The 27,788-nt window shown below is 44.6% G+C and overlaps 1 protein-coding gene across 1 annotated transcript; it reads right to left on the bottom strand.

The window, feature by feature from the left end:
• Positions 1 to 726: 726 nt before the first annotated feature.
• On the bottom strand, positions 727 to 26,884 carry Frrs1l (ferric chelate reductase 1 like). Its single transcript, XM_052717812.1, has 5 exons — positions 26,632 to 26,884; positions 14,365 to 14,449; positions 11,323 to 11,460; positions 5,652 to 5,899; positions 727 to 996 (listed from the first exon to the last, which is right to left on the bottom strand). Exons 1-5 carry the CDS (start codon positions 26,867 to 26,869, stop codon positions 824 to 826), a joined length of 882 nt encoding a protein of 293 aa, XP_052573772.1. The 5' UTR covers positions 26,870 to 26,884; the 3' UTR covers positions 727 to 823.
• Positions 26,885 to 27,788: the final 904 nt, after the last annotated feature.

Below are 27,788 nucleotides of genomic sequence, written 5' to 3'. Positions count from 1 at the left end.
CAGCACTCGGGAGGCAGAGCCAGGTGGATCTCTGTGAGTTCGAGGCCAGCCTGGGCTACCAAGTGAGTTCCAGGAAAGGCGCAAAGCTACACAGAGAAACCCCTGTCTCGGAAAAACCAAAAAAAAAAAAAAAAAAAAAAAAAAAAAAAAAAAACTGTTTTCTCATAACTACTGGATAATTGAGAAGATTCTTTAGATAGATACAAACCATTTGCTTATCACGATAATTTCTCCCATATTTCCCTATCAACTGTGTGACTATCTAAAAGCATTATGCTCCACAGAAATGTTCTCAAGAGCTGATGATGCACATGTGACATCCTGTAAAGTTCTCCACGGCAACATGCAAAGTAAACGCTCTTGTGCAGTACTGCTCAAAATAAAGACTGCTCTGAGATATGCTTTCCATGTCCAGCTCTTTCTCTTACCTTGCTATGTGTTATCTGATCATGTTAGCCCAGGTTATGAGAGATGTAGTCCAACAAAAGGCAGCCTTTGTCTGGGTTTAAATCCCAATCGGTATTATGACTCTCAGTTTTACTAAGCCAATGCACAGATATTGGAAAGTTCAAATAGAAAACATATTTGAAGTGTTTGCCAAACGTTCTAAGTACTTCCCGAAAGCAGGGTTGCCCTTGACAATCCTGTTTGACTAGGAGAAAAGCTTGTTCTTTTTTTTTTCCCCCCACACAAAATAGTTTGAAATACCGACTTATCCGCTTTTTTTTAAATAACAGAAGCTAAAATGATACAGGCGATTATTGAAAAATATATACTGAAGGCTTTGCACTCCATGTAGTCCCGCTGGCCTTGCAGCTGTTGGCTACGGGGTTCCCATCAGCAGGTAGAAGGTCAGGGCAACAATGAGAAGCAAGCAAAATGGCGAGGAGAAGGTCTGGTAGGCAGCCGACGGCATGAAAATGTCTTCGTACTTGTAAATACTGACAACGCGCTCTGAAGCCGGTGGGGAGTCTATGTCGTGTCGGGTGATGGAGCCTTTAACACAGAAGGAGAGGAGGGCCGATCATAAAGCCGTACAGAGTTAAAGACAGAAACACTACAGACGGGTTCTCACCGCCAAACACAATCACGTGAGTGCTTAAGATGTGCAATCAGGGAGCGCCACCCGCAGTCAACTGCACATGTGACAGAGAACACAGGGATCACTTATCTTCACTCCCAAAGGCAGTTTTACTCATACTAGATCCAAATCAGAACAACTTACTGGTATCTCTGTTCTGTGGCCCGCCAGTTTTAGTATTTATCCTTGCAGAAAGTGTGTGGATTTCTATTTGCCTCTAATAAATTTAAACTCCTCACTATGGAATAGTGTAAGACTTTTAAATTTTTTTAAAAAGATTTATTTTAATTTTTAATTGTGTGCACGTACAGAGGGCAAAAACAGGGTACAGGTCTCCTGGAGATGAAGTCACTTGAGTGTGAGTACTGGAAACTGAACTCGTGTCCTCTACAAGAGCAGGGGTGTGATCTTAGCCTCTGAGTAATTCTCTCCAGCCTCAGTGGGGGAAAAAACCAAAAAAGTATATTTCTAATCGAGACAGCAAATTTTACTAATTTTGCCTCCTCAGATCTTTGGGGGATGGGTGAACCCAAATGCTCTATCACTGAGCTACCTCCACAGCCCCAAATCTTATAGCTATGGAGCTGTAATTCTAGTCCAGACCAAAGTCTCCCACACAAATGGAAGTCCTCTTTCATTGACTGTGGGCTAATAAGGGCTAGCCAGCCTTTGGCTGGAGAGATGGCTCAGTAGGTAAGAGTCCCTATTCTGCAAGCCTGAGGACATGAGGCCCTAAGTCTGAGTCTCCAACACCCATGTAAAGAGCCAGGCATGGCTGTGTGTGTGCATAACCTGAGCATTGGGGAGCAAAGGTACATGTCTATAACCTGAGCAGAGAGACATCAAAGACAGGTAGAGCGGACAGCAGGCCTAGCATAGCCCAAAAAGGCCAGTTTCCAGTTCAGTGAGGGACTCTATCTCAAGAAATAAGGTGAGCCGGGCACTTTAATCCCAGAATTTGAGAGGTAGGTGCATCATAAAGAGTTCTGGGATAGCCAGGACAATGCAGAGAGACCCTGTCCTCAGGAAAAAAAAAAGGGGGGGTGGGGTGGGGGTGGGGGCAGAGAGTAATAAAGGAAGACATTTAAAATCTTTCAATATCTTACTCTGACCTCTAATCACACATCTGTACACTCACATGAATGTACCACAGGAGTGGAGAGAAGAAAGAAAAAAGAAGGGGGGAAATGGGAAAGGAGAGGAGGGGAGGGGGAGGGGAGGGGGAGGGGAGAGGGAGGGGGAGGGAGAGGGAGAGGGAGAGGGGAGAGGGAGAGGGAGAGGGAGAGGAGAGGGAGTGGGAGAGGGAGAGGGAGAGGGAGAGGGAGAGTGAGAGAGGGAGGGAGAGGGAGAGGGAGAGGGAGAGGAGGAGAGGAGAGGCTTCCCTAGCCAAAAGGGATTGGCATGCAGGATGTCTGATTTTCTAAAGAGTAGGGAAGAACAGTTTGGACAGGACAATGACTAAGGTACCAAGTCCTTGGATGGAGCTTTTCTCTACCTGGCCACCAGAAAAAGGAAGGAAGTCCTTGTGTGGGATGCCTAAGGGCTGATGACAAGGTCGATAAAATAAATGTTAATAAGCCACTTTTTTCAAGTTATAAGCTATGATGCACATCTGTAGTTGTGGCTTCCAGCAAGAGAACTACTACGGCAAGAGAACTGTTTGAACTGAGAGTTTTCCTTTTTTGTTTTCAAGACAGGGCTTTTCTGTGTAGCCCTAGCTGTCCTGGATCTCGCTCTGTAGACCAGGCCTGGCCTCAAACTCACAGAGATCCCGCCTGCCCTCTGCCTCCTGAGTGCTGGGATTAAAGATGAGCAACACCATGCCTAGCAAGTTTTTCTTTTCTTAAAAAAAAAAATTAATGCTTAATGAAGTAAAGTTGATTAGGCATGTCTGACTTCTGGCGGGGGGGTGGGGGGAACGTATTAAAGCTGGGTTAGGGAAACTGAGGCATGACAGTTCAATGTAAAGGCTTTCGTACAACTGGAGCTAAGTTAGGGGTTTTTGGAGTGTTTTTGTTGTACAGTACTAGAGATTGAACGCAGGTTCACCACACATGCTAGGCAAATATCTACCACTGAGCTATAGGCCCCAGCTTGCCAACTTTCTTTGATGTTTATTTTTTACTTTGAGATAGGGTCTCAATAAACTTGCCAGGCCTGCCTTGAACTCACCCTGTAGCCCAAACAAGCCTTGAATTTGTGATCTTTCTTCTTCAGCCTCCAGAGTAGCTGAAAATTATAGGCCTGTACCACCAGGCCTGGTTTGCAATGAGGTGTTTTTTTGTTTGTTTGTTTGTTTGTTTGTTTGTTTATTTTTACAGACTTTCTCTCAGGAAGCTTTGCCAGACACAGCGAGCATCTGCTACACAAAGTCTCCCAGCTGGCAGGGAGGCCCCCCTCTCCATAGGGTCCGCGCTTACTCTGCCTTACCTAACAGCACCTTACTCACTGGTCCTTGCCTGGCCTCTAGGGTTATGCCACACACCCTCCAGTCCGCAGCTTTCTTGAGGGAAATGGACTCTCTAGTCCTTCAAACCTTAGCCCAAAGTTTATGCTAAGAGACAGTAATAGGACCGACAGATGTTAGAAGAACTCTCGGGAAAGGGCCAGCACGTGGGGTGGGGATCAGTCTGTTTGGCCTGGGAACAATGAGAAGAGGAACCTGGAGGAGCTTATCAGGCAAAGCCAGATGAGTATGGATCCCTCCACATCTGGGACTTTAGACTCTAAGAAGGACAACCCTTCTGAACAGATGAGAATCGCCATTATCCAAGGTTCCTCTTTCTGCTTTCAATGACCACAAATCTAGTATGGGGGTAGCAAGATATTTTGAAAAAAGAGCTTACGATTGTATTTTATATGACTTTAATATAACTATGTACTGTTATGACTGCTTTATTAGTATATTATTATCACTGTAATATTATTAGCATCACTGTAAATCTCATATTGAATTCTAGTTTATACATTATGTATAGGGGCAAATATGGAGTTTCAGGTAGACACTAGAAATCCCAGGTAAACATCTCCAACAGATGAAAATGGGACTAATGTACAGCATTTTTCAATTTGCTAAAGCAATTCTACATAATTATTTTCACCGACTAGTCAATAACCTTATAAAGTAGGTATTGTTATTGCCCCCCACTTTAGATATAAGGAAATGAAGTTCGGATGTTAGGTAACAGGCCACATAGCTACCAAGGGGGCAGAACCAGTACTAAAAACTCACATTTTCACACACCAATCTTATCGTTTGAAATGAATTCATCTCTCCAGGCTAAATTATCATTTATTTCCCAAGATACTAAAAGGACTTGAAGGTATCATTGCAGATCCAGTGAGGTTACTCTGGGAAACCAGCTAATGGAAAAATACCCCGAGTCTGGAGGCAGCCAACTCTTTTCTCAATAGGCAATGGGTAAGAAGGAGAAGAGAAGGAGAAGGGGGGATGGTGTACTCTTTAAATCGGTGGAAAAAAATCTGGTGGGGGGGGGCGACTGTGGGAGAAGGTCAACTGAAGCAACAAAAAGCTACTGAACACACAGTAAAAACAGATGTCGAGTTGGGTACAGTGGTACACATCAGTAACCCTAGCGCACTCAGGAGGCTGAAGTAGGAGGCTTGCTCTAGCCTGAGCAACACAGTAGACACCTGGCTCAAAGAAAAAGGAAAAGCAAGGAGGAAAGGTAAAAAGTCCTAGTAGTCAGAGTGAGAGAATGAGTTTTTCAGTACAGGACTGCAAACCAAACTTCCCTCCACTCCTGGTCAGGCCGCCCTAGGGTCTACTGACCACATGGGAAGGCTCACACTGTGACTTGAATTAAGCAGCCTCTAAAAGGTCTCCTAGAATGCCCTTGGGTCTTTGATAGGAAACTACTGGAGAGCTTTGCCACATTTCACATCATCCCCATTCCAGCATCATCTGGGAACTTGTTAGAAACACGACTCTCAGCCCCCACCTCTAACATACCAATATAGCTGGGGATTATTATGCACCTTAATATTTGAGGATTAATGGGCTAATTAATGGGTGTTTTGATTGATTTGTGACCATGGGAATAGTCATAAAGTAAGAATTCATGTTTGCTGTCAAGCTCTAGAGAAATCTCTGCAGACCACCCTTTCCTCTTCAGGATGTTCTTATTTAAAAGGATGATGGGTAAAAGAGTTTGCTGACTTTGGAGTCTGAAAGACCCAGAATTGAGTTTTATTTCTACCATTAATTAATTGTCTGCCATGAAGGAAGTTCCCTTATTCTCTGTAAACACGAGGGTGGCGATGTCTAGACCTCTGTAGGAAGAGGTGAGGAGCGAATAAGGACATCCGCACTCCACAGCAGAGCTGACGCGGTGGCTTCATGAAGTGCACCCTCATCCTGTGTTCTCACACGCTCTAGCTGTGCGTGTGTGCACTGTGCCAGGTGTCCCTCTGCCCTGTAAGTTCCTTAGGACCTTCTGAAGGAAGGACTCGTATTTCCTTTCCCTTGTAGAGTACACAGTGTGACTCCACTTAACAGTGAGCGCGATGGTGACCGGTGTTCAATGCAGAGGCTGAAATGCAGGCTTACCCTGAATGGCCGGACCCCAAGCAAACAGGTAATACCAACTCAAGTGCAGATCCACAATCGTTTCATCTCTGGGCACGTTCACAGGGCGCTTAAACCTGCAGGTGACACGATTGTTCTCAAAGACTCCTTCTTCATCTCTGGCAGGGTTTCTCTGAACCTCCTTTGCCCACTGTCCCACATTGTAGAAGTGCTGTATGCGGACCCTGCCGTTGTCGTCATGGACGCAGGCCATGACGTCATCACCACCCCTAGCAGAGAAAAAGGTTGAGAAGAAAGGAGGTAAAAACTTTTCACTCAGAAATATATATCCCATAGCCTCTGTAATTAGAAATATCACAAAGATGATTTTAAATACCATTAAAACCCTTAAACCGGGCCAGTGAGATGGCTCAGCCAGCAAGGGCAAGGTGCTTGCCACCGAGAGGGACGACCTGAGTTCGATCTCTGGGACCCACCGGGTAGAAGGAGAGAACCAACTCCTGCAAGTTGTCCTCTGACCTCCACACGTGCACCACGGCATGCACACCTCCCTCACAAACAAATAAATACACCGAAAATTTTTTTAAATCCTTCTTAAAAACGTCTTAAGCAAGTGAGCAAAGTCAGCCTCACTATGACTGACATCCGGGGCCTTCCTGCTGGGATGAGGTGGAGGACGCATTCCTGCACAAAACCACGTTAAAGTAGCCTGATGAGCAGAGAGAGAGCCAGGCAAAGCCATCTTGAAGCTCACTCTAACAAAACAAAACAGAACTTCAGTTATGAAAAACTTTCCAAAGTCATTAGCTAATCCATTCATTGATTGAAAAGGCTCAGAAGCGAAAATGTTATTTGAGAAAATGTTCTGGAACTAGGAAACGGTGGTGACTTTCACAGCAGCGATTGTGATGGATGCCGCTGAATTATACACAGGAAAATGGTCAAAAGTGATACCATAATAAAAAAGGCTATCAGTTGGTGTATCTGGCACCAGATATGGAGACAGAGAGATGGGGTAAGGGAGCAGAGTTTGAGGAACTATCTCTGTAGCTTATCTGGAGGTTTCATTTTGTGTGTGTGTGGTTTTTTTAGAACAAGTTAAAAACATTAAAGATTGGTTGATTGTACTGTTTCGTGGAGGCTATGGATGATGGAGGAGGCAGCGTCTGGAGCCTGTGAGGCATGTCGTTTAGATAGGAACCCAAAGTTGCTGTTAAAATCTATTAAATCTAATTTGAAAACCATTCCATAAAAATTCAAGGTTATTAAAAGGGAATCCACATTGCTCTTAGTATACATCGCTGAGTTTTTGCTTTTTAATTTAGTTCCTGCTTCAGTGGAGAGAGGAGAGAGGAAAGGAGGGGCCTGTACTTTATAGATATTACATTTCAAAGGCTCCCTAGTCTGCCTCTGTTCTCTGAGCCCTAAAACAACCCATTTTCCCCCTCCCTCCCTTCCTTCTTTTCAGACAGGGTCTCACTATGCAGTCTCACTATGGTCTTGAACTCAGGTTCTTTTTCTTCTTCCTTTTCCTGTTTCTTCCTTTATTGGGTTGATTCACAGGCCAGGGCCTGAGATCGGCCTGCAACATCCCTCAGCACAGCCCCACACCCTGGCCACCAGAAGAATGACAGGCTGATCTCAGGAACTGCTCCTTCTGTCCCCACAGCTCCTCCACACCACATGAAGAGAAAAACCAAAGTGAATCCATGACAGGGAGAGTAAGAGAAACCCCAGGGGCTCCTGTGCCATCACTCTACATCCTGAGGTGGTAACAGGTAGGGACTTTAGGCTCTGCTTCCCAGGCATCCATGGAAAACTAGTCCTCCATCCTGTAAAGTGTAGGCAGCTTTTATGTCAGGGATGCTGGTACCTTGGCTTAGTTTCAGGGAGTTAGTCTATTATCATGGTGTGTGTGTGTGTGTGCGCGCGCGTGTGTGTGTGTGTGTGTGTGTGTGTGTGTGTGTGTTATGCCACATGCATGCAGATACCCATGGAGGCCAGAAGGGGCATCAGATCCCTTGGAGCTAGAGTTAAGGGAGGTCATCAGCTACCTGTCATGGGTGCTGGGAACCAAATTCAGGTCCTTTGGAAGAGCAGCAAGCAGTCTGAATTACTGAGCAGTCTCTCCATCCCCAAGTGATGCTTTCAAAACACCACAGAATGAGCCCTCCTTACTCTGGCCACTGCAGGTGCCTTGGTCTGGGTCTCCCTCCCTCTTCTCTTCCCTTTCTCACTCCCTGCTCATGGCTCAAAGTCAGCCAGATGAAGAGGAGTGGTTTGAGACTTAGAGGAGTGGTTGTCAACCAACAGGTCGTGACCCCCACAGGGATCACATATCAGATATTGACATTACGATTCACAGCAGCAGCAAAATTTGAGTTATGAAGAAGCGATGAAATAATTTTTATGGTTGGGGGTCCCCACAGCATGAGGAACTGTATTGAAGGGTCACAGCATCAGGAAGGTTGAGAACCACTGCTCTAAAGAATCAAGGCAGCACATGCAAAGGCCCTGGCTTCAGAAAGGCTAGCAGCTTGGGGAAGGCCCCACATAGAATACAGCAGAGGTGACAAGAGGGACGGAGGTGACAATATGGCCCCAGCCTGGCCTACTGGTGCCTGTCCCTCTTCTTGCCACTGTTCCTTCTGAGGTACAGCTATTTTCTGGCCAATGGATACCGTGGAAGATGAAGCTCGTTGGATTTGATCCATCACTCCCCAGTAACAGTAGTGGTGCTGGTAGTCTAGTCAGATACACACACCATCGCAGGGCCTCCCAGTAGGGAGGGTGCGCTTCCTAGCCACTTCATTCTGGGATTGGCTGTGTGACGTATTTGGGGCAACAGGATGTTGGTAGATGTGACCTGAACAGAGGTTTGGACTATACCTCTGGCTACAGTACCGTGGTATAATAAGAAATCACATTTGGTCTCTGCCCCAGTTCCTGAAACTCATAGAAGTCTAATAGTATGAAGACTGGTTTTTGTATGCTTCTAACTAGTGGCTAGGGGACCCTAGATAGCTTCAGACTGGAGTTGGTCTCCTGAAGAAGGACCAAATGTCATTAGAGGATTGAGAATTTCAGCTTCACTCACCCTCCACCCCCACCCCTCCAGTATCTAGGTTGAATTATCACTCATGAGCAATGATTAAACAATATATCGACATAATGAAGTCTTTATAAACCCTCCAAAGAGGGTGCTGGAGAGATGGCTCAGAGGTTTAGAGGACTTGCTGCTGTTGTAGAGGGCCTGCATTTGGTTCCCACACTGAACAACTCTCTCTCTCTCTCTCTCTCTCTCTCTCTCTCTCTCTCTCACACACACACACACACACACACACACACACACACACACACACACACAATTTTTTTAAAGATCCGAAAGAAGGGTCGGGGACATGACACAGTTGGTCAACTGCTTGCCTTGCGATTATGACAACCTGAGTTTGGATTCCTGTAACCCATGTAAAAAGCCAGGTGTGGCTGAGCATGTCTGCAATCCCAGCAGTGATGAGACAGACACAGAGACAGGTGGATCCTTGAAGCTCACTGGCCAGCCGGCCTAGTCTACTTGCTGAAGCTCCAGGCCAGTGAGAGACCAGCTCAGATAAAAGGTGGAAGGTGTCTGAGCAAAGACACCCAAGGCTGTCCTTGACCGCCACACTCAAGTGAACACACATGCATGCTCACACTCACCCGTACATGTACAACTACATACAGAGAGACAGAGACAGAGACGCACACAGAGATAGAGAGACACAGAGAGACACACAGAGAGAGTGTATGATCTTCCTGACTGCTAATTACCGGGAGGAGCTTGGCAGGTGATGCACCTTAAGTAGGCATGGAAACTCCTCCCTCACTTCCCCACACCCTCTCCACATATCTCTTGCATTTGGCTGTTCATTTACTTTGTTTGAACACCCCTTACTATAAACAGTCGCTGGAATTTGGATCTCAAATGTCTCCCAAAGGCACTATTGGAGGAGAGTGGGAAATGTGAGGGATGGGGCCTAATGGAAGGAAGTTAGACAGTTGGTGGTGTGCTTCTGGTGCAGATATTAAGATTCTGGTTCCCTCACACACACAAGGTTAGACGGTTTCCTCTCCCAAAGACTTCCTATCACAATCTACTATCTTAGTACAGATCCAAAGCAATGGGGCCATGCAACCATGGATGGAAACTTCAGAAATCAGAGCCAGAAAAAAACCTTGCTGTTGAATATCTGTCTGTTTTCCTGGTTTTTTTGTTTTGTTTTTGTTTTTCGAGACAGGGTTTCTCTGTGTAGCTTTGCACCTTTCCTGGAACTCACTTTGGAGACCAGGCCGGCCTCGAACTCACAGAGATCTGCCTGCCTCTGCCTCCCAAGTGCTGGGATTAAAGGCGTGCGCCACCACCGCCCGGCTCTGGTTTTGCTTTTGTTTGTTTGTTTTGCTTATTTATTTACTTGGTGACAGTGTTGGATGATGGAATCCAGGGCCATGTGCATGCTAAGCTAAGCAAGTTCTCCAATGCTGAGCTACATCCTCTGCCCTTAAAGCCTTTTGAAAATGAGTTAATAGTAATGTAAGGCTGATGAACGCAGTGGGCGAACGCAAGGGAAGTGTTTCCCTGAGATCTGGCAAATTAATGAAACTTGAGAGAAAGTCACAGGGACTCGGATGTACAGTCAGTTCGTCAGATCACAAATTGGCATCTACAATGGAGCAGTCTTGAACTAAACCCTTACTTTGTGACATTTGCCATTGTCTCCACATAAATTGTGTCAGAACCAATTGAGGTAGAGGACAAGGACACCTGGCTTGTGTCCATTGGAGACTTGCCTGGTGCGTGCGTGCGTGCGTGCGTGCATGGGTGCATGCGTGTGTGTGTGTGTGTGTGTGTGTGTGTGTGTGTGTGTGTGTGTGTGTGTGATAGGGCAGAGGAGAGAGAAATATCTGGTCACAGAAGTGTTCTGTATTGAGTCTGTGAGTATAAAGGAAGAGCATGCCGACTCTCTTACAATGGTCCTTCACTGCTGCCTCTGCTATGAAGAGAACAGGCCGTGGTAGCTGCCCCTTCCAGACTAAAGCACACACAGGAAATCAAACTCAACCCATGGACTACAGCCAAGCCCAGCTGAGCCCACAGGAAACAAGCTGAACCCCAGCCAATCCACACACATGTGAGCAGGAGATATATAACAGTTGGCACAGGATATGTAGTGTGCAAAATAATGTGGACAGAGCTGATCACTACATGTAGCACCAAACACTCTGTATTCTAATAACAAATCTTTCCGCTAAAGCTTGCTTGAATTAAAAAAAAAATATTTACTTAACTTTTATTTACGTGTACATTTATATGTGTGTGCCTGCATAAGTTTATATGGCATATGCACTATGTGCATTGTGTGCAGGTGCCCACAGAGGCCAGAAGGTATCCGATCCCCTGGAACTGGAATTACAAGCGGTTGTGAGCTGTTTGATGTGGGTGCTGGGAACTGAACCCCCGTCCTCTGCAAGAGCAGTGTGTGCTCTTAGCTACTGAATCATCTTTCCAGCCTTGGATTTTTTTTAAGCGTGCAATTAGAGAGCTGTGGCTAACACAATGCTTCTAATTCTTTGATTAATTCATTTCTTCCAAAATCTAAAGACGAACCACAAAGCAAAGAGAAAAAGCAGCTTCTATCATGATTTGTGTCTTACCATCTTCTTGTCTGAAGAGAATCCAACTGCGACCCAACCGTCCGTGTCTGCACTCAGCTCAAACTCCACATCAGCCCCTATCATCCGGTAGCTAAGGAAGTAGTCACAGGTCTCCGCATTACAGCCTGGCTTGCCGTATCTGGAGGATAGGCCAAAAGAGCCATTACTGCTTCTATGTAGTTCAAATAAGAAAAGAGAACACCTACTGTGCAACCCAAGGCTCTGAGCAATGCTTTTAACTACATTCGATTGTTGCTTCCCAGGACCTGAGAAACACGGGTTCCTCGGGAGGGACCATGGATAGGAACTGCCCCACTTTACATGTAAACTGGAGTCCAGAGAAGGGAAGGGCCTCAACAAGATTGATAACGAAGTCAGTGCCTGCCACAGGCCTTCAACCGGGTCTCTTCTTCAATTAGAAATTTGCCAAGTTTTTCTTAATTAAAATGTACACCAACTATTTTTCCTTATAAGTTTTTATACTTAAAATATCATAGGTTTAGAAATAAAAACAGAAATCCTGAAAGTCACAGCATTTGTGTGATGATAAATGGTGCAACTTTCCTGGAAGCATTTTTCCGCAGTGGTGCAGTGGTGTGTCTGATTATACCAATAGGGTCTTTTGAGTTGAGTGTATCCTTATGATTGACACAGACTGATGGCCCAACTCCTGAAATTTAATCTCTTGGTCTTCTGCAAAAGTCACACTTGTACAAATGCACCATGTGAAAATCTCATCCAGTATCCGCTGAACACAAGTATGTGATTTATTTATAAAATTTACTTGGTGTTAATACAATCACAAAGGCAGACATAAAAACATAACAGTATAAGGTCTTTGTCTAGATAGGAAGATTATGCACACCTTCATCTTTTTAAAGAGCACCTCCAAGAAAAAAACAGAAATTTCAAATCTCTTACAGAGGAACAAGTGAGATAGCTCAGTAGATAAGAACACCTGCCACCAAGCATGGTGACCTGAGTTTGCCCCCTGGAACTCACATGCTAAAAGAGAAAAGACTCCAGCAAGTTGTCTTTCGACCTCCACACGAGTGCATGGCATAAGTGTGTACACTTATATGTGCTTATGCATACACATACAGGCATGCACACAAAATAAAGAAAAATGTAACAAAAAATCCTTACAAATGACTTATTGGATCCTTTAGTAATCAGAAACCCCTATCGAAGGAACACGTTATTCCACCAGTGTCGGGATGGTGCACAGTGTTGCAGTGGGGTGTATCTCCCTGGTAAAGCATGTGTTTGTGATGCACACAACCCTAGGCATGAGAGAGAGAGTGGGAAAGGAAGGGGAGGAAGAGGAAGGGGAAGAACAAGAAAGGGACCAGAAGGAAACTCTATCAGTGGGTGAGAGGATAAAAGCATAGACGGCAGGTGTGTGTAAGAACGAGCCCCAGGGTGCTGAAGTGTGATGAGGAAGGAGACAAGGTCATGCTAATGTATTAGCAGGGATACCCCGGCTAGCAGGGAAGAGCTCTATGGCGAAGGCAACCTGGACTGGGATGGAACAAATGAAGGGATGGGGGAGGGTAAAAAGAGCAGAGAAGTGTGAAAGGTAAGCCACTCGAGGCCAGCAGACTATCAAAATCCTGTCTTTTCTCAATATATCTCATCGCCACCAGAATTAAACAGTGCTGACCATTTTGCTCAATGATAACAGTATTGGAATTTAGACAAAGTCTTTGAAAAAGACTTGTAAGCCAATCAGGCTTGAGGCTCCTGTAGTTGATGCTTGGCTCCTTAAACTTTGAGCCCTGAACAATCACCAGAATCAGCACCTTTAGTGCCGGGTTCATCAAAACCTCTATGTGGGAAGTTTCTACACTAGCGCTTTCTACCAAGCCAATTCGCATTCATTCCTTCTCATTTTCTCCTTCACTCTGTCTCTGACTCTCCCTCCATCTGTCTTTTCTTGGACACAGGTTTTTTTCACTAAGTACTCCAGGTTGGCCTGGAACTTGTGAGGCTCTTGCCGCAGCCATCTGAGTGGGAGATTACAAACATCTGCCATCATGTTAGTCTGGAACCCATCACGTCTTGAGATGGAATGCTACCAATAATCATATAGAGACTTACTCAGACTAAAAGCTACAATAACCAATGTTAGCATTAGGCAGAATCCACAAGTCATGACTATTTATTTGAAAGGGAATTGTTGGGGCTGGGACTGTAGGTCAGTTGGTAGCATGCTTACCCAGTATGCACAAAGCCCCGGGTTCAGTCCTCAACACCACAGAAACTAGGTTATACATCTGTGATCCAAGAGCTTGGGATGTGAATGCAGGAGAGTCAGAAATTCAAAGTTAACCTTGTTTGCATAATAAATTTAAGGCCAGTTAGGGCTATAGGAGAACCTGCTTGTCTTGGTTATATTTTGTCACTTTGACACAAACTGGAGTGATCTGGGAAGAGAAACCTCAACTGAGACAATGTCTCCATCCAATTGCCTAGGCTAGTAAGTAGGGCATTTTCTTGGTTAAGGACTGATGTGGGAGGGTGCAGCTCACTTTGAGTGGTACCAGCCCTGGGCAGGTGTCCTGGGCGGTATAAGAAAGCAGGCCCAGCAAGCCATGAGAGCAAGAAAAAGGAACAGCATTCCTCCATGGCCTCTGCTTCAGTTCCTGCCTCCAGGTTCCTGCCTTGCTTGAGTTCCTGCCCTGGCTTCTCTCAATGGTGGACTGTGATATAAACCCTTTTGGTTATGTCTTTATCACAGCGATAAGAAGGAAATGCCCAAACCGAACACTAGCCAAGCATGGTGGTGCACACTTGGAATGCCAGCATTATGGAGGAATTGGGGGAAGATGATCCAGAATTCAAGGCCAGCAAGACCCTGTATCAACAAACAAACCAACCCCCTGAACACTGGGTTTTTTGTCTGAGTTCTCCATAACTTTGTGGAGGTTCCAATGGGGGACAGACCCAGTCGCCCACATAGCAATGCATGTAGGTTTAAATACCACCATGAGAAATCAGTACATTTCTGAGCCTTAATTATGCGACTCAAAGCTATACCTACCTAAAGCATCCTTTAGTTCTTCCACAGTCTTCCACTTTGATTTTGGCAAATGGGTCCACAGGAGGAGCAGTGGGGAAAGGGTAGCCTGGGCAGTGAAAATAAATAGAGGTCATAAAAATCCAGTAACAGTTTTCACAGTGAGCTTTCCCCAAAATGCATCGACTCTTTTCTATCATCATCATTAGCAACGTTTAGGGACTTAACAAAGGTCTCTGATGAGGTCAGAAGATCCCCTTCCTGAGGCAGTCCACACCTTAGGTGGGATCTGGGAATGAGTGTGTTATTTCATTTTCAAACAAGCAACCAGGGACCTTGAGTGGGACCTCATTCTACATAACCACTGGCTCATCACTGTCCCCCTAGGAGTTAGAAAATCTCAACTTTAACACAGTGCACACGCTCTGGGAGAAAGAAAGTTGACAAGGGCCCAGCTTTTAACTTGGCACTAGGGTGATTCTATTCACATATAGAATGGAAGTTCCCATTTCACTGCACTTACCCATATGCTAAGTCCTTCCAAAGCTTCTAGCATTGTACATCTGAGATTACTTATACCACAATGCATTTAGGGAACCCTAGAGAGGAATGCCATGGAGACCTCCAGCTTACAGGGGAAACCATTTTCACCTAGGCTGATTACTCCATGTATGTAGGAGCCATACATGCCTCATCCTGTGTTCTCTGCCCTGCATGATGTTTGCCACTGGATAGTGAGTAAATGACAATCAGTGACGAAGTGCAAGCTTCCACAGATACGCCTAAGTCATGTAAACCATGTCTTTTCTATTTGTAGTGCTTTTGTTCAGGGAAGATTTATTTAGTTATATTAGCGTTATACTTTTCACAAATGTCTCCAGGCTATACTCTCCTGGCACAAATCTGTCCGTCTCTACTACCACAGAGTTTGAGAACTGGATCAAACAACAGCCCTCTTTTATCACCTAAGTAACTGGGTCAAACGTTTGGTTCTAGTTTTATCCGATTATGTGCTAAAACCTACACTATTTTCACTACTATTGACAACATCCTGCCTTGGACAGGCTTGTTTTTCTCTGTATTTATTGAGCAGCTTATCAGCGCTACAGATTATAGTAAGTGTCTTCACTTGTGCCCTTACTATTACTTGTCACGGAAGTTCCAAGGCTATTTTTTCCCCAGAATATTCATCCAGGAATGCAATGACTATTTCCTTATGTCATTAAGATTCTAGAGGTAGCCGGGCGGTGGTGGTGGTGCACGCCTTTAATCCCAGCACTCGGGAGGCAGAGCCAGGCAGATCTCTGTGAGTTCGAGGCCAGCCAGGGCTACAGAGTGAGATCCAGGAAAGGCGCAAAGAGAAAGGCTACCCTGTCTCGAAAAACCAAAAAAAAAAGAAAAGAAAAGAAATGATTCTAGAGGTGACAATCTCTTCAATGTTACTTCTGACTCAAGTTCTGAATCTTCTTCCTTCGATATCTCTCTGTGCATGTGTATGTATGTACACGCATGTGTATATATGCACAAACGTGTGTGCGTGTATAGAATTAAACTCCGGACTTCACAAAAGCTGGGAAACACTATCACTGAGCATCATCACCCCCAGACTCCCTCTTCCACTTTTCAATCACAGAGTCCTTAGTCATTCTCAGCATCAGGAGAAATATTGGCTTAAGATAGATTTCCAGTTCAATAAACACCAGCTGTCATTATCATCCCTGGGTCATTATGGCTACTAAAATGTTATAAACTTAACGGAGAACTAATAAGCATTGGGCAGCATTTTTTTTTTTAAAAGAAAAATGGATTTCTAGACAGCAAATAAAAGCAAGTTTTAGAACAGAGCCTATACAAATGTTCTGAGCAAGTTCATTAGGTTGGCAAACGCCTCACTAACATTGATTTTTCTATCATTTTGTATGTTCTAAAATAAAACCAAATAATAACTTGTGTTCTGTGAGCTGTGCTTACACATCCAGTTAACACCCCCCCCCCAGTTTTGTGGCTTGAATTAATGGTTTTGGCATACATTTTACCACTGAGTTACACCACTAGACTGTAGGCACTACTTATTTATTTATTTATTTATGTATGTATGTATGTATGTATGTATGTATTTATTTATTTATTACTATGTAAGCTGTCCTAAAAAAACAGACCATTTGGGCTTTGTCCCTGATTCCTGGAAAAGACACCCTAGAGCAGCAGTTCTCAACCTGCAGGTCACAGCCCCTTTGGGGGTCAAATGATCCTTTCACAGAGGTCGCCTAAGACCATCAGAAAACACTGATCTTTACATTATGATTCATAACAGTAGCAAAATTACAGTTATGGAGTAGCAATGAAAATAATGTTATGGTTGGGGTCACCACAATATGAGGAACTGCACTAAGGTGTCCCAGCATTAGGAAGGCTGAGAACCACTGCTCTAGAATATTGACTTATTGTAGTAGGTGTGTCTTTACTCAACAGGAGCCCCTTAGAGAACATGAGTTTGTGCTAAGAGATAAGATGCATATAAATACATTTGCTTAAATAAAACCCTCTCAGACTGAGACATGTAAACTGTCTCCTGATGTGCCTTGAATTTGATGTCCCCACAGCCTCTTTTAGCTGTTATTGTTGAACACTTGGTCCCTGCTGGTGGTACTGCTTTTGGAGGCTGTGGAACCTTTAAGGAAGCGAGGCCTAGCTGGCAGAAGGAGGTCACCAGGAACAGGCCTTTGAAGAATCCTCCCTCCTCTCTTTCTGGGTTCACCGTGATATGAACAGTCTCTGCCACTCACTTCTGATGCCCTGAGTTGAGCTGGCCTACCGTGTCTACTCCCTCATGACAGGTTGAAACCATAGGGTTAATACATCTTCCCACCCTTAAGCTGTTTCTGGTAGATATAATGGTCACAGAAAAGTAAATGACACACCTCTACATGCTTGCTTTCTCCAACTGTGAAAACATAAACGTCTTTACCCATGTTTCCTGAGGGTTTTTATCTAGGACATTTTTATTGTGTAACCCAGGAGAAGCATGGCCAGACTGCCTCTCTAACTATGCAAAGTTTGAGCAGATTACTATTCTGAACAATGACAGTTTGCAGTCCCCTGGGCACCACATGATTGACTGCCCCAGTTTCTCCACAACCCAGCTCGACATGATATCATTATTATTTTCATTTGGATTTCCCTAAGCACTGATAGACACAAATGTCTCTTCATATCTGTATTAAGCACTTGGGTTCCTGCCTCTGTGATGTCTATTTCTGTAACCTTTGCTTCCTTTATCATTTGGAAACCAAATTTTTTTATAGAAGGTTGTATACATTTCATAAAATTATTGGTTCCCTATGTTGCTATTTTTTCCTACCACCCTTCCACCAATTTTGTTTTTCTATGTGTTTGTTTTCTATGATGCTCTTTTTTTAGACCCAATATTTAATTTTGATGAGGTTAAACTAAGTATTTCTCTTCTTTTTGGTTTTTGCTTTTTTCTCTCTCCACCCCACCCCCAATCTTTGTTTTGTTTTTGTTTTTGTTTCTTGAGACAGGGTTTCCCTGTGTAGCCCTGGCTGTCATGGAACTCACTCTGTAGACCAGGCTGGCCTTGAACTCACAGAGATCCACCTGCCTCGACCTGTTGAGATTAAAGGCTTGTGCTTTTCAGGGTCTTAAGGGATCATTTTCTATCACATCAGCATGAGACATTTCTCTCATTTTCACTTACTAATGCTGTAGTTCTCTATCAATAGCACAGTGAGAGCTTTGACCCACTGGGAATTTACTCATTATCTAATGTGAGGCAAGAAATCAATTCTATTTTTCTACTCATATTGATTTGTTTGGGTTTCTTTTTGCTTTATTTTCTAAGACAGAGTCTCACTATGTGTCCCTAGCTGACCTGAAACTCCCCATGCAGACCCATCTAGCTTGAAACCAACTCAGAGAGATCCACCTGCTTCTACCTTCAGAGTGCTGAGATCAAAGGCGTGTGCTATCATGTCCAGCTCTACTGAAGTTGATCCCATTTTTTTCTCAACATAATTTGTGAAACAACTCATGCTGTCTCTAGTAATTTATGGTAACTCCTTTCCAAGCCATCAGTTCTTTCATGAAACTGGGCCTATTCTAGATTTTCTGTTTTGTTTTTTGATTGTTGTAAGATAGGACCATGTTGTTTTAATTATTTCACTTTGTAATGTATCTTGATTACCTAGCAAGGAAAAACTATCCCACCAGTTCGTGGGACTGGATTCTTCCATACAAAGTATAGAAGTCATGTGTGAAGTTCCTTTCAGAATTGTACCAGACTTCTGTCTGGAATTGTCTTGCATTTGAGATGAATTGTGAGTGGATGGAGAACTGGAATACTCATAATATCAGGTTATTCTTTCCAAAATCATGGTTTATCTGTTTATTCACATTCTTTATATCCCTTAACAGTTCAAATTGTTTCTCTCTATAGATAAAATCAGACCTTGCAGAGCTCTGTGGACTTTGAACTGTTATCTTGTTTTCTTTTGCATTCTCTAGCTCACCCTAAAAAGTCCAAATAAGCAACAAAATGATAAAGGCCATGTGATGTACCATCCTCTGTACATGAAATGTCCACAACAGACAAATATTGAGACAGAAGGCTTCACGGTTGCCAAGAGCTGAGACAAGGGAAACATGAAACATCTGCATGGTGTTGGCTCTGGGAAAACATGACTTCTTTTCAGGGTGATCAAAGTGTCCCAAATATGACTGTGGTAGAGCTGCATAAGCCCTGTGGACATACTTTACAACTATGTCATAGCATGCCTTAAATAGGTGCATGAACAAACACATGCCACCGTGCTCCTATAGAGGTCAGAGGACAACTTCTGGGAGTCAGTTCTTGGGCTGTCAACTCAGTGGCAAGTGCCTTTACCTGGTGTGACATCTCACCAGCCCTAATGCCAATATTTTGACATACAATGTTTTGATGGTTCAATTGAAGGCTTATGGTTTCTTCTTTAGCTCTTTGGTCAATATTCTTTTTAATTGGTATTATCACCATGATCTTTTTCTTTCTTTCTTTTTCTTTCTTTTATAAGGGCTGGGGATCAAATGAAGAGCTTTGAGTGGCAGGTGAACACTCTGCCACTGATTGACACTCCCAGTAACCCCTTTCTATGCCTTTGCTAACTTCAAATTTCATCTCACCATAGTCAGAAGACATCTATGCATATGATAGAGATCCTTTGTAATTCAACAACTTGCTATAATCTAATTCATAACAAATTTTAGAGGATCTTGCTGGGTGTTCAAAAAGAGTATGGTTCTGTATTTGTTTATATACTCATTTGTCTAATACTATTTATATAAGTCAAACAATATTTATCTTTTATTGTTAAAATTTGATTTTTAATGTTAAGGGTAGTGTGCTGGTTTTAAAAGATTTTGTTTTGACATTTATCTACATATTTAATTTATTAATATCTATTATTAATACATGTATAATAGATAATTAACATAGAATAGATTACTGTTTCATGTATTTGGAAGCACCATGCATGTGTTTATTATAGATATATGTGTATACATTATATATATATATGTAGTACACATATGTATGTATCAATAGTTATTTTTGAAGTACTGAGTAATGAACCCAGAGCATCATTCACACTGAGTAAGCACTCTACTGAGCCACATCCTCAGCCCCAGAAACTTACTTGTTGGGTTCCTGATTTGTTTCTTTTATCAGTGTATGACAATATTTGTCCTTCACATTCCACCTTCAATTATATTCTGTCAGATTTTGTTATTACCTCAATTTCCTTAAAATTCATCTTTGCCTAAAACAACATTTTTTATTTCTTCCAATATATTGGTACAGTCAATATATATTTACGTACATGATCGAAATTCAGCTGTAATACCTCTTTCTCTCTTGTCTGTCTGGCACACTAATAAAGTTACACTGTCACAGCAAATGAGCAGGGATTATTTCCTCTTTTCCTGTCCCCTGAATTATGCTCAGGGCACTGGTGAGATGGTTCAGTGCGTAAAGGTGCTTTTTTGTACAACCTGAGTTTGATCCTTGTAACCCATGTCAAGGTGGGGAGAGGAAATTGACTCCACAGATTGTCTCCTGACCTCCACACACGCACCATGGCGCTCATATTCGCAAACACACCCCAGTCATGCACACAGTCAAACACTATCATGATCCATTTTAAGAATTAACCTTCTGTAAATATGAAGTAAAGGTGTTCTGTCCCCATGCATGTCTGTATATCATGTGCATGCTGAGCCCGTGGAAGCCAGACCAGGGTGTTTGAGCCCCTGGGTCTGGAGTTACAGTGAGTTGTGAGCCACCCCGTGGGTGCTGAGAATTGAACACAGGCTCGCTGAAAGAGCAGCCAACGCTCTTAATTGCTCAGCCGCCTCTCCAGCCCCACACATTTTAAATGCGTGTATATTTTTAGAGTGAGCACTGCCTCTCACTGAGCCCGGAGCTTCTTAGTGGAAAGATTTGTTTTCAGTTGACTTGATTTCTTTTTTCTTTCTTCTTTTTTTCTTATGTGGTGTGTGTTGTGCATGTGTGTGTCACTTCCTTTAGCCCATAGCATCCTTTAGGTTCTGCTCCTGTGGATTTGCCTGGTCTGTATATTTCCTGTCAAGGGGATCAGGTGGCCTTTGGTGTCTGGTTTCTTTCATTTAGCATAATGTTTTCAAGGGTCATCTACCATGCAGCATGCATTAAAGCTTTATTCCTTTTGATGACAGAATACCATCCCCATTGTATGGCCAGACCATATTGTTTATCTGTTCATCAGCTGGTAGGCCTTGGGGTTGTTCCCACTTTGGGACTATTATGAACCATGCAGCTGTGTAGAAGGTTTTGTGTGGATGTGTTTTCAACTCTCTTAGAACACAATTGCTACATTATATGGTAACTCTACATTTTACTTTCTGAGGAGCTGCCAAGTCATTTTCCAAAGAGCTGGAACATTTTACATCCTCATTAACAATGCACAACATTAACTTCTCTGCTTGCTATTTTCATATATATATGAAATGATATGGCTGGACAGAGGAAGGAATACAAGGGGGGAGGAGACAGGAACTCAGTCCCTTTCAGGCTGAGGATTTGGTAGAGGTAAGAACTCACTAGTGGCTGGCTGCTCTGCTTCTCTGATCATTCAGCATTTACCTCAATACCTGGCTCTGGGTTTATATTATTAACACCAACTAGAATTCATGCTACAATGTACCTCTTCACCTTCCCTGCATTCTATCTCCCTGTGTATACTGATCTGTCTTCCTCAATCTTGAGATATATAAATTGAACCACCCAGATATGGCTCACTTGTCTCTTTTAATTAGCTATGTCCACTTCCTCACTTACATCGGTTTGCTTGCTTGCCTTATTTCCTTTCTCCCACTTTCGATGCAATTTTTCTCCAAAACAAAAACCTAAATCATGCACTGGGGAAAGGTCTCAGTAAAGTGCTTGCCACACAGGCGTGAGGACCTGAGTTTGATCCCCAGCATCCATGTTATAAAGCTAGGTGTGGTGGTGTATGCTTGCAATCCCAGCATCAGGAAGATGCGGACAGGTAGATCCTGTAGCTTGCTGGCTACCCAGACTAGCCTAATTGGATGGTCCCACATCCCCATGGGAAAAAAAAAAACATGGTGGGGCTGGAAAGATGGCTCAGCAAGTAAACGCAATCGCTTTGCATGTATGAGGACCTGAGTTCAAATCCCCAGCACCCATGTAAAAAGTCATGCTTGTGAACCAGCAACGCAGCTTGGGGCAGGGTACAGGAGGCTCACTGGATTTACTGGCTACCAGCCTAGCTCTCCATCCAGTTAGAGACTATTCCTTAAGGGAACAAGGCAGAGAATGATAAGGACTAACACCTACTGTCTGCTTGTGGCCTCTGCATATATAAACCACCCCCAGACACCCACACACAAAGCAAAATTAAAATATAAGGTGGATGCCACCTGAGGAACAACACCCAAAGCTGACCTCTGGTCATGAATATACACATACATAAATCCATACATGAATATATATATATATATATATATATATATATATATATATATATACACAAAACCTAAATGAATAACATTATATTGGAGTTTTTAAAAAATTGCAAAAATTCTCCTCCTTCTTTCTCACATGGACTCAATCTTTCTAGTAACTTTGTTTTGGAGACTAATTACAGTAAGTTTTTTCTTCTCTTAACTTCTATTTTATCATTTCTATCTATCAAGACATTCCTATATGGAGTCGGTTTTCTCATTTTTATTTGTTTGTTTGTTTGTTTGTTTGTTTTTGCCGTGTTGGAGGCTGAACCCTCAGTCACACCCATGCTGAGCAAGCTCCCTATCACAGGGCTCCTCCTCAGGCTACTCCGGTTGTTGTTTGAGGTTCTGTGGCTTCCATTCTCATCTAATCTGTGGTCTGTGGGTCCTTCTTCTGCACGCCCGTGAGCCCATTTTGCAGCACTCTCCTGAGTGGTTAACAGCTTTTGCTTTGCTATTTATTAACTGCTTCTAATTAACTGGTTGGATCAGAGCACTTCAGGTATTCATTTAGCCCTTGATTCCATGAAGTTTAAACCACAGATTGGCTGCTCATCCCATTCAGCTTCACCTCTGAGAACCACAGCATCAGCCTCTTTCTGACCTGAACTGTCCCTTCTACTGATCAGTCATATAATGGAGAGATGTTGAGAGAGAGAAGAGCAGATTGTCAAGTCCTACACCAGGGCAAAAGGAGATTTCACAGTAGCACGTTGTCCCTTCAGAACCTGCAGCTTCTAACTAACTTTGAAATCCTCATCTCAAGCGTCTTCACAGAAACCTTCATTCCTTCCTGTCCAAGTCCGTTCCTAGCGCTTGCAAACACAGACCTTGACTCAGGCAGGCTGGACACCTTGCACCACCTACGCCAGAGAGTCCACCCACAGAGCCAACAGTTCCCTGCTCCTTTCTAGCTGTGTGAGTTTAGCCAAAAAAAAAAGAGTCATTTCCCTTAACTCTTCAAATGTGGGAAATGGTAGCATCTAACTCACAGGAGCGCTGCACGGGTGAAAATGAATGTAGGTAAAAGTATCTTAGAAAACTGTTTGACACACAGTGGGAACTTATAAAAGATAGTGAGGGCTGGGGAGATAAGGCCATCGGTGAAGTGCTTGCCACACAAGCCTGAGGACTTGAGTTGGATCCCCCAGAACTCACATGAAAAATCAGGGCTTGCTGGCAATACATGTCTATAACCCCGTGCTGAGGAGGCAGGGGCAGGCAGATCCCTGAGCTTCAGGGATGGATGAGCTCCAGGCCAGTGAAAGACCCTGTCTCAAAAACAAAAATAGATAATAAAAAAATAAAAAGGAGGATGATGTCTGAGGAACAACACCCAAGGTTGTCCTGAACAACACACACGGTTGTTCTAGGGTCTCTGCACACATGAATATGAATATGAAAACACACACACACACACACACACACACAAATAAATAAATAAGCAGTTGAAAGGGAGCTCCAACAATTGTTCTTGGCAGAGTTCATTCACCGAGGACACAGAGGAGAATTAGACATCTATTGGTGGCTTTAAAGAACTTCCAGACTCACAGAGAGAGAAGCTACATATTTACACACGGCACCTGACTGACCCGAGAAGGACACAGGCCTCCAACCCAGCTCTTCCCACAACAGGAAAATCTGGTCTCGAACTCAGTGGTGAGCTGCTCATTCACATGTTTTGCCAATGATAACATCATTATGCTTTAAAGATATGCGGCCATGAGTGGCTCTTTTCCTTATTGGTCAAAGGGAAGGCAGCTCCTTCCATCCTCAGACGCAGGGTCCTTGGTCCTGGCCAGCTGACAGCAGGGGGGAACACAGGGCTGCACTGAAGGTCTAACACTGAAGCAACACTCTGTTCTTGTTGCTCTTCTCTCTCAAAGGAGCCCCAGAAGAGAGTAGTTATCCGTAACCCAATGGTTTATATTCTCCTGTTGTTGGCAACATGTGTATTCTGGCCTGGAAACCTACTTCTCAGAGTGACTGTAAAGTTTTCCTTGGTAGCTACTGTCCACCTGACGTTGGCCTTCATGAAACCAGGTTATACAACTGGCAGTTCATTCTCTCCATGTATGCAAATGGACACGGAGAAGCTGGCTTGTTCTTCATTAGTTAAATGAGACGATAGGTGCTCACATCCCACCTTTAAGTCATTTAGAGGTATAGGCTGGTTATGTACAGAATAAATATACACTACATGTTTTCAGGAAAATATGCTTAGGAATATTTATCCTTTCCCAGAGTGACAGATTCTGTTTTGCTTGTTGTTTCTCCACCATTTGCCCCTTCTTCCCAGGTCCAGGGCTGCCTGGCCTCCCTTGCAGCTAGGTCACTATTTAATTATGCTTGTAATTGCCAAAGACTATGAGAAGCAGCTATTTACATAAGCAGCCAAAAAAGATAATTACTTATCCTAAACTTTTCTTTTTCTTTACTTCAACTTTATTTGTGTGTGCATGCATGTGTGCATGTGTATATGTATGGATGGGCATATGCCACACTGTGCAGGCGGAGGTCAGGAGACAACCTCAGGTGCCAGTCCTCTACTTCCACCTTGAGACTGGGTCTCTTGTTTGCTCTTGCCTATCAGTTCACCCACTAGCTTCCAAGGATTTGGTTGACTCCATTTCCCATCTCTCCATAGGAGCGCTGGGAGGACGGACCGATGAGCTACTGCACCTAGTGTCACATGGGTCCTGATGCTCTGAACTCAGGCCCCACACATTTGTGCCGTAAGCGCTTTACCCACCGAACCACCTCTCCAACACTCTTCCCTCATTCTTGAACAACACACACAAAAAGCTACCAATCTTCTGTTTCATAGATGAGGACAAGGTCTTAAAGGACAGTAGAGCAACAAGACGGAAGGAACATAGGTCCCCGAGTGACAACTTGGAATAGAGCTGCCTCACCAACCCCTGAACAGCCAGACTCTAGGCCACTAAATGTGTGTGGGGGAGGGAGGGGTTTCAACAGTCTCTATCTAATAAATATTTCCCCCCAATCCATTCTCTCCACCTTCCTTAGTATAATAATTATATTTTTGAAGTGGATATAGTATGTCTTTTTTAGCTAAAAAGGTTACCCTTCCCAGACTCCTTTACAGCTATGTGTGGCCACATGACTAAGGAACTAAGATTGGCAGAGGGAACTTCTCTCTGAACAGTGTCCTTAGTAAGTAGGGAGTCAGCATTTTCAACCCATGTTGTCTTTCTCACCATCTGGAATGTGAAGGTAATGAGTAGTGTTCGAGTATCTACTTGGGATCATTAAGTCACAAGCTAAGAATTACTCCCGAGTAGAAAATCCAGCCCCAGAGTCCCGGAAGACCAGAGACTTTTCATGTCAGTTCTGGATTGTGGGTTTCTAGATTTCCTTATATGACTGAGAGAATTCTATTTTATCGAAGATATTAACATTTGCATGCTGCATATAGCTGAACCTCATCCTAATTAAGAGATACACCCACGAACAGATATCCTCGTTTCAACCCCCAGCTTGATTCTTGACTCCTCTTAGCAGAAGTAAAGGAAAATAACTCTCCCCAAAGCTGCGGAAGAGACCAGTTTCCAATCCTTTTATCAGAATAGATTTGCCTTTTGTACTCTTTGAAACAGCTCTTCAGGGAAGCTGGCTAAGAAACTCCAGTCTCTGGGCCCAGATGGTCCCAACAATGGTGTCTCACACCAGGAGACTACAAGTGTGGTGGGAGCAGATGTGGGTTGGACTGGAAAGAGAGCTGTGACCCAGCTTTGGTGCCTGGGCAAAGAGACCAACAGAAAGACGGGGCGCCAGTACCTGCAAATTTAGGTCAATACAGACCGATCGCCTGGGAGGTAACTGGGCAACCGGGCTCTTTAAGTTGGGTTTTCTGCTTCTTGCCTGCTGCGCTGGGCTCCGATACCCCAGGCCAGATGGCGCCTCCTCCATGGCAGGGAGGATGGAGGAGGCCAGACGCTGAGAACTGGGAGAGCATAGGCTTAGTACCTCCTGTCCACAGCTTCGCAGGACTTGAGTCAGAGTCTCCCGGCCCTAGTCTCCCCACGTGTAAAACCGGGAGCAGGCTTTGACAGCTCCTCTAGACTTCCCTCTTGCAGGCGGGGTCTGAGCACCGGGCTCCCCAGCCTAGCCTCAGCTGTGCACATCTGCCTCCACTGACATCTTTGCGGACCTCACTCCTGTACTCCTCGGTCCCCCAGGTCGCCCCTCACCCTCCGGTAGCCTCACCCTCCTCCGACAGGTAGCGCAGGTCGTAAAACTCCCCCGCGAAGGTGCCGTAGGAGGAGTCGTGGCGCGGCACTGCCTCGTCGGCGCCCGCGTCCCCTCGCGCGCGTCCCCGGGGTCCCCGGCCCCCGGGGCCCGCGCCGTCGTCCGCGGGGCTGGCGTCGCAGGCAGCGATCCCCGCCAGCAGCAGCCGCAGGAGCAGCGGCGCCCAGGCCGGGCGCTGCCGGGGCTGCCCCGCCATCGCTGCGCACCGATCCCGCAGCCAGGCCGCTCCGGCCGCAGCGGGGGCGCCGCGGGCGCGGGCCGGGACCGAGCCGCCGCCAGCACGCGCCGCGCAGCCGCGGAGCGCCCGCACCCGCCGCCTCCCTGCCTCGCTCTGCGCATCCTCGCTCCAGCCCCGCAGCCTGCCCCAGTCCTCTCAGCATCACCCCCTCCTCGCCTGACGCTCCTTCCTAGCTTCCCTCTCGCGTCCTTCTTCCCATTCTCCCCACCGCCCAGTCCCCCTACAGATTTGACCTCCTGGTCCTTAGGTTCTCAGTGTGGCCCGCCGACATACAGCATCAGCACCACCTGGGAGCTTCCTAGTATCTCTTCAGGTCCCACTCCAGACACACAAAGCGCGATTTGCTCTTTTACTCAAACCCCCAGCAATCTAGTTTTCACACCTTATTAGAACGACTGTCTCCAACACCTGCACTTTTCGTTCAAAGAAAACACCAAGACTCATAAATTTCTGGAGACCATCACGGAAGGAAGATGAAATCACAAAATACCACAATACAGATAGCCAAACAGAGGCCAGAGACAGCGAGGAAAGTGTAACTACGCCTTGGCAAAAGCCACAAGCGTTGGAGCATAACCTGAGCTTTTCAAACTAGGCAACTGGTTTACCCTTTTTCCCCCAGGAGCAAAGTGCTTAGACCTCAAGCAACTCAGCTGTGTCTGAGAAGTACGCTGAATTCTCCACGTCTTCACATCCGTTCGCATCACTTACACTTGGGGTTATTTACCTGGCCAATTCATTTACTCACTTAATCTACACAGATCCCAGGTTTGTCTTCCGGTGACCCTTGTTGGGGTGGTGACAACTAACAAGTTGTTTTCTGCGAGAAATATGGACACTATTCCTTCCATGCTGCTACTTCAGAACCTGCATGTGA

Source organism: Peromyscus californicus, unplaced genomic scaffold (genome assembly GCF_007827085.1).
Source record: "Peromyscus californicus insignis strain IS unplaced genomic scaffold, ASM782708v3 Scaffold_5__1_contigs__length_169319896, whole genome shotgun sequence".
NCBI classification, from domain to species: Eukaryota; Metazoa; Chordata; class Mammalia; order Rodentia; family Cricetidae; genus Peromyscus; species Peromyscus californicus.
The sequence above is the reverse complement of the archived record's forward strand: the minus strand, read 5'-3'. Positions and strand labels throughout refer to the sequence as shown.